Below are 14,174 nucleotides of genomic sequence, written 5' to 3'. Positions count from 1 at the left end.
TTTTTCTTTACTTTCAAATCTTCTTTTCACTTTTCTGATATTACAGAGGATTTAGTTTTGCGTTTAGATTTAAATTTAACACTTTCTTGTTTACAATCGATGGAACATCGTCAGTAGACTTAAATAAATTAAAAAGAAATATATATATCTGAATATTTTTACGATCAGTGTACCTTATCACCCAATAAGAATCACGCGCTGATCATTATTTTATCTTTTTTTGGCTCTCTTTATTATAACAGCTCCAATCTAATTTGTACTAGATCTAATCTCGTACAAATTAACTTGAAAAAAGTATTAACTAATTTTCTAGCATTAAACTAACACGTTTCTGCTTATCGGATTGCACGTGCCAATATTATATATGTAGAGTGTCAAACATATTTTCAATTGATCTGATATAAAAGTTAACAGAAAAAAAAGAAATACACATATATGTATAAAGATGAAAAAAAAAAAGAAATAATAATAATGTAGATTTATAATTTTTAATTTGTCTTCATATATGTTTTGAAATTTTGCAAAAAGAAACAAAGAAAAGAAAAGGAAATATTCGAATAAAAATTAATTTCATTCATGTGTAATAGTTAATAATAAACAATATATATATATATCTATATAGAATACTTTAGATTTTTATATATATGTGAAATTTTGCAAATAAAAAAAAGAAGATTTGAACAAAAATAAATTTCTATTCAGTTGTAAAATTTATCTAATCACATGTTTAAATTAAATTTAATTTATAATTAAAATGATAGAGATAGAGAGAGAGAGAGAGAGAGAGAGAGAGAGAGAGAGAGAGGGAGAAAGAGAGAGAGAGAGAGAGAGAAAGAGAGTATAATAAATTATTATTCGTTGCACGTACATATATCCAAATGATTAATTAGGTAGAGATATCAATGTTAAATAAATTATTCGAGAAAAAAATTAACTAATATGTAATAGTTACCACAAATGACACTTGTGCACTGACCGATAACAAAGAAAAAAAAAAAAAGAAAGAAAGAAAACTACCACCGTTAATTTGAACAAGATCGATATGTACAACAATAAACACATTATTATACGATAATAAATGGGTTTCTCTCTTAGTTTATCAATTAACATCCTTAACTCGTAACTGGTATGATGAAAATTTTAATCATGTACAGGAAACGTAAAGTGGGGTATATAGAACCTCAGAGAAATGTTTAAAACTTTACGAAAATTTAATTAAAAAATAAAAACGAAAAAAAAGAAAAGAAAAGAAAAGCTAATATTGTGAGTTATATTTATTGCTTTTTTTTACTTAAGAACAAGTGAAATTTTCTGAGAAGAGAAGAAGAAAATAACTAAAAATAAATTCTACCAAATTAATAATTTATTATAATAAATATAAAAAATGAATTTCTAACAGACAGATCAGATTACCAATTACGAGTTAAAAATCTTGCTTCGTCCATGTTAATTGTCCATCATTGTTATGCAAAACGCATTGAAGTTTTATTATACCTTCGCATGTTTTAAAAATCACTTACTGAGTGATTATCCATTAAATTGTCTTCATCTATTCGGTATTTATTACACCAAACTAAATCTAAAAAATATTTGTCCTTTACATCCATTTTCAATAATACTACGACAGAGATATAATTTATTGTAAACCTTCAAGAACTCGAATAGCCATTCCAGAATGGACGAAGAAAAAAGTTATATTATGGAATCTAACTTTTGTCCTTAAATTAATTCATAAGTTGCAATAAGTTAAAAAGATTTCGAATTGCTTCTTGGATGATATTATTCGATTGATTTTTGAAAACAATTTTGAAAATGTTAATAATATAAATTATATGTGAAGAGTAATAAAAAAAAAAGATAAATAAAATAAAATTAAAAAACTTTTAAGATATTAACATTTTTAGAACACAAAATTTAAATACATAAAAGAAATTTAAATACTCAGAAATATTAAGTATAAAAAGGTATAGAAGATTTTTAAATTTAAATAACATCCAAAGCGATTTGAATTCTTATTTAACTATTGGTAAGTATATTATTTATCACTCGTTCAAAATCAGATAAGAAGAAATGAAGAAATAAAAAATGTGCAAACGCATTAAAACAAATTCGCTCCTTAGACTCTTTTCTCGACTTCTGCAAATCGTCATTAAAAACGAATAGGAAGAATGAGAGAAATTGCGGTAAGTAAACTGATTAACAAAGATTGGAATGTTCTTCCATATCTCAGGTAATCTTCTCGACGAAGCTGAAGTTCTCGATTGGATGGTGAAACAGAAAACCGATGAGAGCATCGAGGAGATTGATCGAGAGACTCTAATGAAGTATATTGATACGAAGGAATTTCTCGCAGTTATTTTTTGTAAGAATATCTATTCCTACCCCTCATTCATTAGGTTGGTCAATAAGTAAAAAAAAAGAAAAGAACAAACAAATATCTAAAAATGTTTAAATAAAATAAACAAGTATAATGCAGACACAATCCATAAACAACAGTAATGTATTATCTAATGAAAGAAAAATAAAAGTAAAACACTAATAAAAAATTAACTCAATTTTTGTTTTTGTATACATAAAATTTATATAATATGCAGGTTATTATAGTATTAATTATATTAATACATTTATATATCTAATAATTGGCTCACTTCTTTTTTTACTTACTCCAATATAATATAATTATACTATATACTATATAAAGTATACATACACTTTAAAAAATACTTATAAAACTTTTGATTTAGTTATTTGTTTTATCACTTATTGACCAACTCCAATATATTTTCTCAAATCTCAAATACTTTTATCAAAGTATAACATTTAATTGATATTTCTTAAAATATCTCTATATCAAAATATCTTTCCTAAAATTTAGAAATCTCTTTTACAAAATTTATTGAACTGTTAAAATTTATTTTCAACATACCTTCTCTTTCTTCCATTATATTCAAACGTTGATCTTTGTGAACGTTGTTAAGACAATAAATACATATTCCTCTGCCTTTCTTCTCGAACGTATTATTCACAGACAAAGAAGAAGATCCAGAAAGTCCTCGAGTACTCCGGCACGTCGAGTTGATCGACGACGAAGCTGCTGAGTATGGAATAAAAATAGTTCGTATGAAGGATCGTTTAATGGCGAAAAAATATGGTTATCGAAACCCACCTGGTATAACTTATTTCCGAAAAGGTAAAAGTACGAATTACGATGGTGATATAGACGACGAGGAAGAGATCCTTGATTGGTTAACCGATCCTAATAACATGGAATTAACGGATCATATCGAAAGAATTAACAAGAAGATGTTTCATAAAATACGTCAATCTACCGACTACTTGGCTGTATTTTTTTGTGAGTAGATTTCCAATATATTTCCAAATATAATTTATTATTAATCCTTAATGATCAAAAGATTACACGTATAATAATTTATGTTATAAAACAAAAATGCTACGCATTTTTTTTCTCTCTCTCTCTCTCTCTCTCTCTCTCTTTCTAAATTTAGCCATCAGTCAATATTTTTTCATGTTGTAAAATATAGAAAAAGTAAATAAAAATCTGTCGACTGTTAAGGGTTAAATATATAATTAATGATTAATTCCGCACGAATTTAATTGCACATAATAATACATTTTTTATATAAATTTTATATTCCTTACCAATTTGATCACTATATGTGTGTGTTTAGACAGCACCGACTGTAAACAATGTAGTAGAGTTCTGGCAGAGATCGAGCATATTGACGACGAAGCTGATAGTGCCGGAATCAAATTTGTGAAGATCGACGACAAGGAACTTGCCAAACATTACGGAGTATTTGCATTACCAGGAATACTTTTTTTCAAACTGACATCGAAAGAACCGGTGATATTTGCTGGTAAGAACAAATGAATTGCACGGATAATTATTAACAATTAATTCAACGCATTCAATTAACTCAAACGAATCCGTTACGAACAAAGGACGATCGTCAAAAGCCATCTTAAAATTTTTACTTTTGCAAACTCGCGGTTTTTTCAAAATTCATGTTGCAATTTTCATTTCATATTGTATTTTTAGAACTAATATTAATATAATATATATATTATATATATAATATTATAACAAATACAATAATTAAATGTAACATTTTAAATAATGTGATATATCAATAATAAAAATGTCATTTTATCTTTAAAATAATAGAAATTATTTGATTGGGTGTGTACAATAAAACAAAAGACGATCGTGGAATGCCATCTTTGAATTGTTACTTTAGAAATATCGCGGTTTTTTTAAACGTCAAATTAACGACGCTTAAAGAATTATTTCAAAGATCGTAATTATTCGTAGTTAAATTTTTAGCCAGTGTTATGTCGTTAAAAAAAGCATTATGATTTTATTATGAAATAACATAACAAATTCGATATAATAATAATAATTAACAAGAATTATTCGTACCTGTTAATCTTATACTATTTGTATGCCATCGCAGGAGATCTCTACGACGAAGAACAGATTTTGCAATGGTTAATGACGCAAAAGGATCCATCGGGCGAGGCAATCGAAGTTTTGGATGGAGAAGAACTTCTGAATCTAATTCGAGAATCCGAATCCTTGGCCGTATATTTCTGTAAGTCTTTTAATACATATCAATATTTTAATCGCATAAAATCAAATTACTTTCTATTATCGTTTCTTCCGTACGACACAAACTAAAATGGCGAGTCAGTGCGCATGCGTCGGAAACGCTGTTACCTGATTGGTCGACCGAAACGCCATCTCTCCAATTCTAAGGAACTACGGAAGCGCGAAAATTTGTTTCATTTAAATACATTATCTTTCACATATGTCTAATAAGAACGTTAAATAAGGCTCTTGTAAAATACAATTCTAAAAATGATTAAATTTCAGGAATATACACAAGCATACACACACATACACATATACGCATTTATAATTAAATTGCTTTTTATCAACTAAATTCTGTCTATATAATCACACTAATGATATTATTATATATATAGATATTTCATGTGACTAACGCTCTGAAATCAATCAACTGCTATATTTATTATGAATTTCATTGTTCTATATGTATATACTTGCGAAAAAAATAGTGCTATATAAAATATAACTAATTTATCAAACCTTGGGTTCACCTATCGCTTACAATGAAGATTCAAAAGTTCACTATCGAGGAATTGAAGGAAGAACTCTCGGTTTCTATTAAATGGACAAAAATAATGAAATTTTAGATTATCTGATAGATTAATGTATCAAAAAGATATACTTTTCCATATATAGATACATACTTCTGAAAACGAATCAAACAAAATCTTGGATCATTCGGATAGATCTTAACAAGACTTTCTGTTTGTATAATTTCCTTTTCTTTAGATGGTATAGTCAACGAATTAAGCATTCATTTGATCTAAATAACTTGTTCAAAAAAGTGGTGTACACGTGTATACTATAATGTCGTAGGGAACAGAACGCTTTGCGACATGTGTCAAGCAAAAATGCATCGCAAGCAGACACGGCACAAGGAGCACAGGATCAACGAACACGAGACAACCGAGGATGTTGACGGTACAAATGAAAAAAAAAAGAAGCAAAAAAAAGCAAAAAAAAAAGATAAACAAAAAAGAAACATTTAAAGACAAATTAATGATCCTGATTAGCATAGTCTCTTCTCGTGATTGATTATGCGAAGAGGCATTTAACATCATGCATAAGTATTACTACTTCAACAACAACAAGAACAACAAACAAACAAACAAACAAACAACACACACGTACAATTGATACGTGCATTTAGTCAACTAATTACACTTTTTAGAAAACTACCTACGATTCTTAGAAAAAAAAAATAATAATAATAAAATAAACAATTTAGATCGTTGCTTTTTTTCTTTTTGGAAGAAAATCAATATATAACTACGTTACATACCCCTCAGTCGGGCAAATTTTTTAAGAATATTTTCAACCCAATTTTCTTTAGATATTTTGATAAAACTGACACTGTTTATATATATATATATATATATATATATATATATATATATATATATATATATAGGTGCACGAGCATTAAAGCATGCGAGTTACATCCAAATGGCAATGATAGTGACTACCCCCTCTGCCCCCTGCAGAACCCGCTGTGAATAGTGTGCCCAAAATATTCTTTCTTTACCATTTATATATCTCTTTGCACGGTAGATATAACTTAGCTCTTCAATGGCATGCACAATCGCAAGCAACGTCAAAAATATAATCCATTTTCTTTCTTTCTTTTTTTTTTTCCTTTTCTTATAATGAAAATAAAATGCCATCATCTCCTCGATTAGAAATATTAATCTTCCGTTAATATCATTAAATATGTTTCAATAATTTTATTCTTATTTAGATCTCGACAATTGCGAACAATGCACTGGAATCCTAGAAGAATTAGAAAATATTGACGACGATTGCGACAGACACGGTATCACTTTTATAAAGACACAGGTAATAAATATATATATCTATATTATAATATATTAAAACGTTATTACCTATAATTTACTTTTGAACATAATTCTTCTTGAACGTAAAATCACAGATTTGTGTTCATCACTTGTAGGATCACAAAGTGGCAGAGGATTACGGCGTTACTGATTTTCCAGTCCTCGTTTATTTTGAAAATCAAATACCCAATGTATTCGAAGGTTTGCATTATATATTCCTCTAATAATAAGTTTTCTATCAACTTATTTTCCAAAATTTCCTTACTTTCTATTACAGGAGACTTGGCCGTAGAAGAGGAAGTATTGCAGTGGCTGATCACACAGAAAACTGAGGATCGCATTGAACTGATAACTCGAGTGATGTTGGAAGCCTTTGTTGAAGAAACACAGTATCTTGCTGTTTATTTCTGTAAGATTTCCTTTGAACTTACAACTGAGCGTTCAACGATAAAACAAAAGATATTTTCGTATCTATTTCAGACAAGCAAAACTGTCACATATGCGACGAAATATTAGAAGGTTTAGAAAGAGTCGACGACGAATGTGACGTCTTTGGTATACACTTGGTTAAGATTCAAGATCCACAACTAGCGAAAAGATATTCCATTAAAACTTTTCCTGCTCTAGTTTACTTTCGTAATGGCAATCCTCTTTTGTTCGAAGGTCTCTCTTTTTCTCTTTCTCTTTCTCTCTCTGTCTCGCACACTCTTTCTCTCTCTCTCTCTCTCTCTCTCTCTCTCTCTGACGATTTCCTTACTTCTCTTATTAACATCCTATACTATAGAATGCCGAGGTTAAATATAAATTTTCTTATATATTCTAGGAGATCTCCAAAACGAGGAGTCAGTTTTGGAATGGTTGATCGATGATGAAAATCGTGAATTGGCTGATGAGATTGAATCTGTCAACGAAAGAATGTTAGAGAGACTATTGGACGAGTCGCCATTTCTGGCAGTCTTCTTTTGTGAGTGTGTTTGATACCTGTTAACATTGCGAAAACAATTATGTAAAATATGAAATCTAATAGGAAATAATAATCATTAGATATTAGATACAATCGAATAATAAAATGAAATAATGTTCTATGTACCTTAACGACAAATGATAGACGACGAAGATTGTGCAGAGTGCGACGAAATTATGGAAGCATTGGAGAAGATCGACGGTGAAGCTGATCTTTTTGGAATCGATTTTGTAAAGATATCGAGTACTGAAACTGCTGAGAAATATAATATTATGAATGTACCATCCTTGGTATATTTTCGTAAGAGAACTCCTCTTATTTACGACGGTGATCTCACCCAAGAAGATAAAATTTTACAATGGCTCACTTCCCAAGATGTTTTTGAGATAAAGAATGAAATCGAAGAAGTTAACAAGAAGATGCTCGACAAGTTGTTAGATGAAAATGAATTCCTCGCTGTTTTCTTTTGTAAGTATTTGATTAGATTTCTGAAAAATATAATAAATTATAAATATAACAAATATAACAAATTTGTGTTCGTTGAAAATTAAAACTTTGTTAACTTGGATCCATAACAATTAAAATTATAAATGTCATAACGATTAATGATGATTTATATTCTCAGACGAATATAACAATACGGAGAGCGAGAAAGTTCATGAAAAATTAGAAACGATCGACGGTGAAACGGATAATTTAGATATAACGTTTGTCAAAATGGCTGATCCGAGGTACGCACGAAAATGGGGTGTCACCAAGCTTCCAGCTATCGTTTACTTTCGTAAACGTTTTCCCAGCATTTACCGAGGTATAGTAAATAAACAAAAGGATTACTTATCCTTTTGTTATATATTTCTATATATATATACATATATATTTTTAATTTAAAGGTGATCTTCACAAAGAAAATGAAGTTCTCGAGTGGCTTCGCAAAAACAGATACCGTCAACCAGAATTAAACATCTACATGTATATATTAATAGCGACTACAGTGGTCTTTGCGATGTACACTGGTTTCCTGCTTTCGTGTTTCCGATCAGAACCATCGACTACAACGCCTCATCCAAAGCAAGCTTGAAAAATATTTTCTGTCGATATCTGAAAATAATTAAAAAGAAAATAGTACGATTAAGTTGAATAATGATGAGCAAAAAAGGAAAAAAAAAAAGAAAAATAAGTAAGAAGAGACGATTAAGATAAACGTTTAGCGGAGAAAGAGAAAGAAAATAAATGAATGAATGAATGAATGAATGAATGCAAGAATGAATGAAGGAACGAAAGAATGTAAGAATGATAAGAACATGTAAAATCTATAATGAACGAATTTATGATTGTGAGGAATGAAATATTGAATGATGAATGTGCTCAATTTATTTCAAAAAAAAAAAAAAAAAAAAAAAAAGTTCGACTTCTCTCGACTCGATAATAAAAATAATAAAAATAATATCATATTAGAATATGAGATCGATGCACTCTCTCCATGTGCCGGTGATATTGGTTATCATCTCACCGTATTATTTGCCCTGCTGAAAATTTCCGTCTAATGCATCTCTATGATATATATTGATATATGATATATGATATGATATAGCATATAGCATATAAGGCATTGTGAATCATCATAGTAGATTTCTTCGATAGAGATTGTTTATTGTATCTACGTTTAAAACGAAAAAAAAAAAAAAACAAAAAAAACAAAAATGAAAAAAAAAAACAAAAAAAGAGAGATCTTTCCAAGGAAATTAAACAATTAATGCGGACCACTGGAACATTCCTAAGAGAGAATAGAAAAAAGAAAAAAAAAAAAAGATGACGGATAGAACGAACTTTTTATCTTGGATTCTTTAATTATCTTGTAATAACACAATTGAACCGGTGATTATGAAAGTGGTCTAAATAGAGATATATTTAAAAGGCTATTCTCGAAAATTACACAAAAGAATTATTTTTATCAAGAATATATATATATAGATAGATAGATTTTCTATTGGTCTCTAGATAATAGAAAAATAATTTTTCAATAATTCCTTCGTCCCAATAAAATATTCCATCAGAAAAGATATAAATGACTTTGGATCACATTCATAATCACCGACTCTGAATTATGCTTTATTATATATTTATATTATCATTCATTTATATATTCTAGCGTTCGATGAGAAAATTCTTTTGTTTTATTTATTTCCTCATTTATTTATTTTTCTTTTGTTAATTCACGTAAAAATTTATAATCATGCTCTGCGAGAATAATATTTGTTGCAATCAGGCACCCGTTTATATCATTGTTATAGATAGAATTTTTGGCAGGGTATACATGTGGACCAAATGTATCGTATCTAGATCATGTTTTAGACCATTTAAAATGAAAGATCATAGATTAAAAACAAATAGAAATATGGTTATCGATGTAAACGAGAGTAAAAGAGGACAAAAAATGAGTAATATGAGAAAAGAAAAAGTATATATGCATATATATATATATATATAAAGAAAAGAAAGGAAAGAAAAAAAAAAGAAAGTGCGCGTTAAATTAAGATTTGATTATCCTTTTGATTTATAACAGAGCTAAATAAAATACTGGGTTTACAAAAAGTACGGATAACATTTTAAAATGGTTTACGTTGAAACAAGAAATATAATAGATACACATATATGTAAGATATATTACAACCCTTAGACGTATATCATTGTTTCATAACTTCTTTGATTTCACTGTTTCCAACTTCTTCCCATGGGAATATATAAAATAAGATCAGGTGTATGTAACGTCGTGTTGCCACATGATCTAGAGTAACTCATGCAGAGAATTCCAAAAACAGAGTATCACAGAATATAACAGAATATATTGGAAAGGGTATGACCAAGAGAGTTGGATTACCATGTGGACATATGTCGAGTAACATATGGTCCCCATATAGAATATCTATAATGTAATGCGATATGTAAGGAACTTCGAGGGTTTATCTTGAAAACCACACATCGAAAGTGATATCGTATGTGATCCTTTTCAAATCTGGAACATTTAAAGTGTTATCGTAATTCGTGTAAACCCTGTATATAATAGTAAAAGTTGTATTTTTAAAGAAAAACACAAAAGAGTGCTACGTGTACGAGAGATAAAAGAAAAGTGAAAATGAAAGAAGAAGGATGGACGTTATATGGAAGAGAGCTTTAGCTTTAGCTTTTTACGAGAATTGATCTCGTTTTTTTTTTTTAATCTTTTTCTTTTGTTCTTTTTTTTTTTTTTTTTTTTTTTTTTTTGAAAATCAGCGATTTTTTCTCTCTCTCCATCTTCATTTAGTATAATAATTATTTTTATTTTAACGATTATTCGCTCCCCCCAAAAAAAAAAAAGGAAAAAAAAAGAAAAAGAAAAAATATGAGATTCCTCTTTCTGATTAAAATAAAAGAAAAAAGTAAAAGAAAAAAGAAAAAAGAAGAAGAACACCCAAGAGGAATTTATAAAGAGAAACTTCGGAGCAGATTCCGCTTCTTTTTTTTTTTTTTTTTTGACACGTTGTTTACTTTAAGGAATGTTTATCATCATGTGACACACAAACAACTTATACGTATATAATTAATAATTTATATTAATTATAATTTCGAGATATAGCTAGGAATTATTACGACGCACTTTATTCTACCGCTTATGTTATATTTCGAGAGGCTTATCGAATTTAGCGATCTAATTGTTGATAATCTTTTAACCAAATAGATTGTTTCCGCTGATATTTTGTGCGATCGCGAAACGTCCGATTAAATAAATTTGTACGATATAACGACGAATTTACAAGATGTTAACATAAACAAAACAAAATCAAAAATGTGTACTTAAATTTATATTTGACGAAATAGTTAAATATTTTTAGTCAAATGTTAACATTACTTACGCGTTGTCCGTTGATTACTGTATAAATGATATCTGAACAATTTTGTGATTTCTTTACGTTAACTAGCTAATTGTAGATAATCGTTTATCGTTAATAATTCTCCTCGGTAGAGGTAAGGAAGAGATAACAAAAAAATATAAAAAAAGAAAACAGGAAGAAAGAGGATAAGTTTAATTGAACAATAAATACCTCACAATAACCGGGGCTTACCTTCTTGTCGGAAAAACCGATTTCACCATAGCTATGAAAAGAAAACCAATGATCAGAAAAAAAAAAGGAATAAATAACGGACCGTTGGACCAATATTTAAACAAATTATATGAAATGTTCAGCTATATAAACAATTATCCTTAATCGAATCTATATAGATAGAAAAAAATAGTAATAATAAAGAAAAAAAAAAAAATACTAATAACTAAATTATAATAAAATATATAATATATTAAATATAATATATAATTTAATAATACGTATATTGCTATTGTTAAATGTCAATCTTTTTACACGATTTTTCAGGCACTTTCGATAGTATGAACAAAAAATGATTCAAACAAAAAGTCCACTACTCAATCGTGTATATGTATATATATATATATATATATATATATATATATATATATATATACACTTTTTTTAATACATTTAAATTTAACCTATTAACTGTGCTTGACAAGTATATTCGTCACGCAAAAAAAGAAATTATCTTTTACTATTTGAATTAAAATTTTAGTAAAAACCGGAAAATATTTATAGATTCCTGTCTTACCGAGTCAGCTAATTGTCATTAATGGCATATTCTTGTTTAACTGCAATCAATACTAGTAGGTATTTGTTTTACCGACGTTTTACCGATATCTCTTCTTTGTCTGATCATACTCAGCTACTTTAATCTGTTATTTGTCTGACGAGTACATTCGTCATCTCTTAATTTCTGCTACAAAATGTAGATACAGATTCTAAAAATTAAACTACACAGTTAACAGATTAATAATAATAATAATTATTATTATTATTATTATTATTATATAAATAATAAAACAAAATATATTAAACACATTAGAAATAATAAAATATATAATAAATGTTTATTACTTAAAGCAAATGAACGTACTCATCTTACGAAGGATTTAGCAGGATCAACAACAGGATGATGAAATGGATTATGAACATCAATGAAGAAGCAGGAAAACGTACAGGATTCATGTATAAGTCAATTCGCGTATGTTTATGGTGATTCTTAAGCTGAAAAATAAATATTAAATTATAAATAATTGGAAAAAAACAATGGATTAAACAAACAATACAAATTTATGATTGACCCTACGGAATATTATATTTCACATTATATCTCTACGGTATATTATTTATTTTTTCTTCGAAAAAAAATATTGGTCGACTTTTAATATAAGATAGCTGTTTCGGTTTTATTATTTTCTTCTTTTTTTTTTTTTTTTTCTTTTTATTTAATGCAACTGCATCATAAGTAATACATACGGTCGTAAAATTACGCACTATTTGCTTTCTCTTTTTAATTAAACTTCTCCTTTCCATAAAATATTTAATCTTTTAATCGGAGCCGAAGTGAGTTATGGACGATTCTTTAAAAATTTATTTAATTGATCAGCGTCCAGGAAAAACAATAACAAGTTTAAGATAACAATATTTCTCTCTCTCTCTCTCTCTCTCTCTCTCTCTCTCTCTCTCTCTGCAGTTATTCTTATTATTTCTTGTTAATTTTCTCTTTTTTCACAAAATAATATAAATATGATATATACCACATTGCAAGAAAAAATATTTTCCTACAATTTCTCTCTCAATACATATGTATGTTTGTATATATGTATGTATATATTTATGTATATCTACTTCATTTTATCCAGATAGTTAATTATCTTCTTTTGTTTTAATTATTATATTATTCAAGCGATACTTCTTTCGACCTTTTTAATACTTAGCAGTGACAATCTCATGTATATAAAAACAGACTAGCAAACCCTTCACCTTCAAACTTCTATTGAAAAACTACTGTTTTCTTTATGACGCAGAAATATATTTTTTATTGTCTCGGAACATGACACATGTTATCAGTTATGACCAATCCCCGTCGCTGTTTGATCATATTAAATAAAATAACATATATATATATATATATACATATATTATTTCAAATAAAAAAAAGAAAGAAAAAATAATGTAATATAATGTGATAATCAAAAAAAGAAAAAAAAAGAAATAAGAAAAAAGAATTAAATATATATTTAACATAAACATTTGACAATAAATTTTGTATATTAAATGCGTCATCATTTTTATTACAACTATTCGATCATAAGTTACTTTTATATCACCCAAATAAAACAACTTGAAATTTAATAAAAATATTTTTAAAATAATAATAAGAATAATAATAATCAGCAGATGAAGAATAAGAATAAGAATAATAAGAATAATAAAAATAATAATAATAATTATAACAACAACAACAACAACAATAATAATAAAATATGGAAACTTTTGAGTAATAGAGTATGGTCATATCTGTTTACTTGCGTCACGTTATCTAAGGGATATATCTGTACTTATTGAAATGTACAATAACAATGCGAGTGAACATAAAAATTAATTAATGATTCACTTATAACACTTTTAAATTTATATATATATATATATATATATATATATATACACATATATATATAAAATGCCTCGTGCGTATATACACAATGCCATAAAGGCATTTGTGTAAATAAATTATCTACTTTGTTATCACACTTAATTCATTCCATCACTTAATCATAGCCTATAAATGTGTGTTTGTTGCAAATCTAAAAAAA

General features: G+C 27.7%; 1 protein-coding gene and 2 long non-coding RNA genes across 8 annotated transcripts in view; 1 reads left to right on the top strand and 2 right to left on the bottom strand.

Moving 5' to 3' along the window:
* The window catches only part of LOC122634936, a 16,196-nt gene extending 8,283 nt beyond the window's left edge, over positions 1-7,913 (bottom strand). For 3 of the 4 annotated variants that reach the window (XR_006328512.1, XR_006328510.1, XR_006328513.1), the window contains exons 1-8: positions 7,788-7,913; positions 7,577-7,702; positions 6,535-7,467; positions 6,177-6,421; positions 4,442-4,619; positions 3,661-3,875; positions 3,167-3,256; positions 2,927-3,094 (exon numbers count right to left, since the gene is read on the bottom strand). This is a non-coding gene — a long non-coding RNA (uncharacterized LOC122634936). The remainder of the gene's footprint in view (positions 1-2,926; positions 3,095-3,166; positions 3,257-3,660; positions 3,876-4,441; positions 4,620-6,176; positions 6,422-6,534; positions 7,468-7,576; positions 7,703-7,787) is intronic. The other variant, XR_006328511.1, reaches the window with a different exon arrangement.
* LOC122634920 overlaps positions 1-10,079 on the top strand; it is a 30,906-nt gene extending 20,827 nt beyond the window's left edge. For 2 of the 3 annotated variants that reach the window (XM_043824447.1, XM_043824448.1), the window contains 13 exons: positions 2,231-2,362; positions 3,029-3,352; positions 3,690-3,878; positions 4,476-4,613; positions 5,468-5,572; positions 6,390-6,487; positions 6,603-6,687; positions 6,764-6,895; positions 6,967-7,149; positions 7,310-7,450; positions 7,595-7,918; positions 8,076-8,258; positions 8,341-10,079. In XM_043824447.1, the coding sequence (XP_043680382.1) occupies positions 2,231-2,362; positions 3,029-3,352; positions 3,690-3,878; positions 4,476-4,613; positions 5,468-5,572; positions 6,390-6,487; positions 6,603-6,687; positions 6,764-6,895; positions 6,967-7,149; positions 7,310-7,450; positions 7,595-7,918; positions 8,076-8,258; positions 8,341-8,528 (2,222 nt within the window). In that variant the 3' untranslated portion in view covers positions 8,529-10,079. The remainder of the gene's footprint in view (positions 1-2,230; positions 2,363-3,028; positions 3,353-3,689; positions 3,879-4,475; positions 4,614-5,467; positions 5,573-6,389; positions 6,488-6,602; positions 6,688-6,763; positions 6,896-6,966; positions 7,150-7,309; positions 7,451-7,594; positions 7,919-8,075; positions 8,259-8,340) is intronic. The other variant, XM_043824449.1, reaches the window with a different exon arrangement.
* Positions 8,433-13,045, bottom strand: LOC122634935. Its single transcript, XR_006328509.1, has 3 exons — positions 12,452-13,045; positions 12,107-12,296; positions 8,433-8,548 (listed from the first exon to the last, which is right to left on the bottom strand). It is a non-coding gene; the product is annotated as an uncharacterized LOC122634935 (long non-coding RNA).
* Positions 13,046-14,174: the final 1,129 nt, after the last annotated feature.

The sequence above is a fragment of the Vespula pensylvanica genome, chromosome 16 (genome assembly GCF_014466175.1).
Source record: "Vespula pensylvanica isolate Volc-1 chromosome 16, ASM1446617v1, whole genome shotgun sequence".
In the NCBI taxonomy this organism is placed as follows: domain Eukaryota; kingdom Metazoa; phylum Arthropoda; class Insecta; order Hymenoptera; family Vespidae; genus Vespula; species Vespula pensylvanica.
The sequence above is the reverse complement of the archived record's forward strand: the minus strand, read 5'-3'. Positions and strand labels throughout refer to the sequence as shown.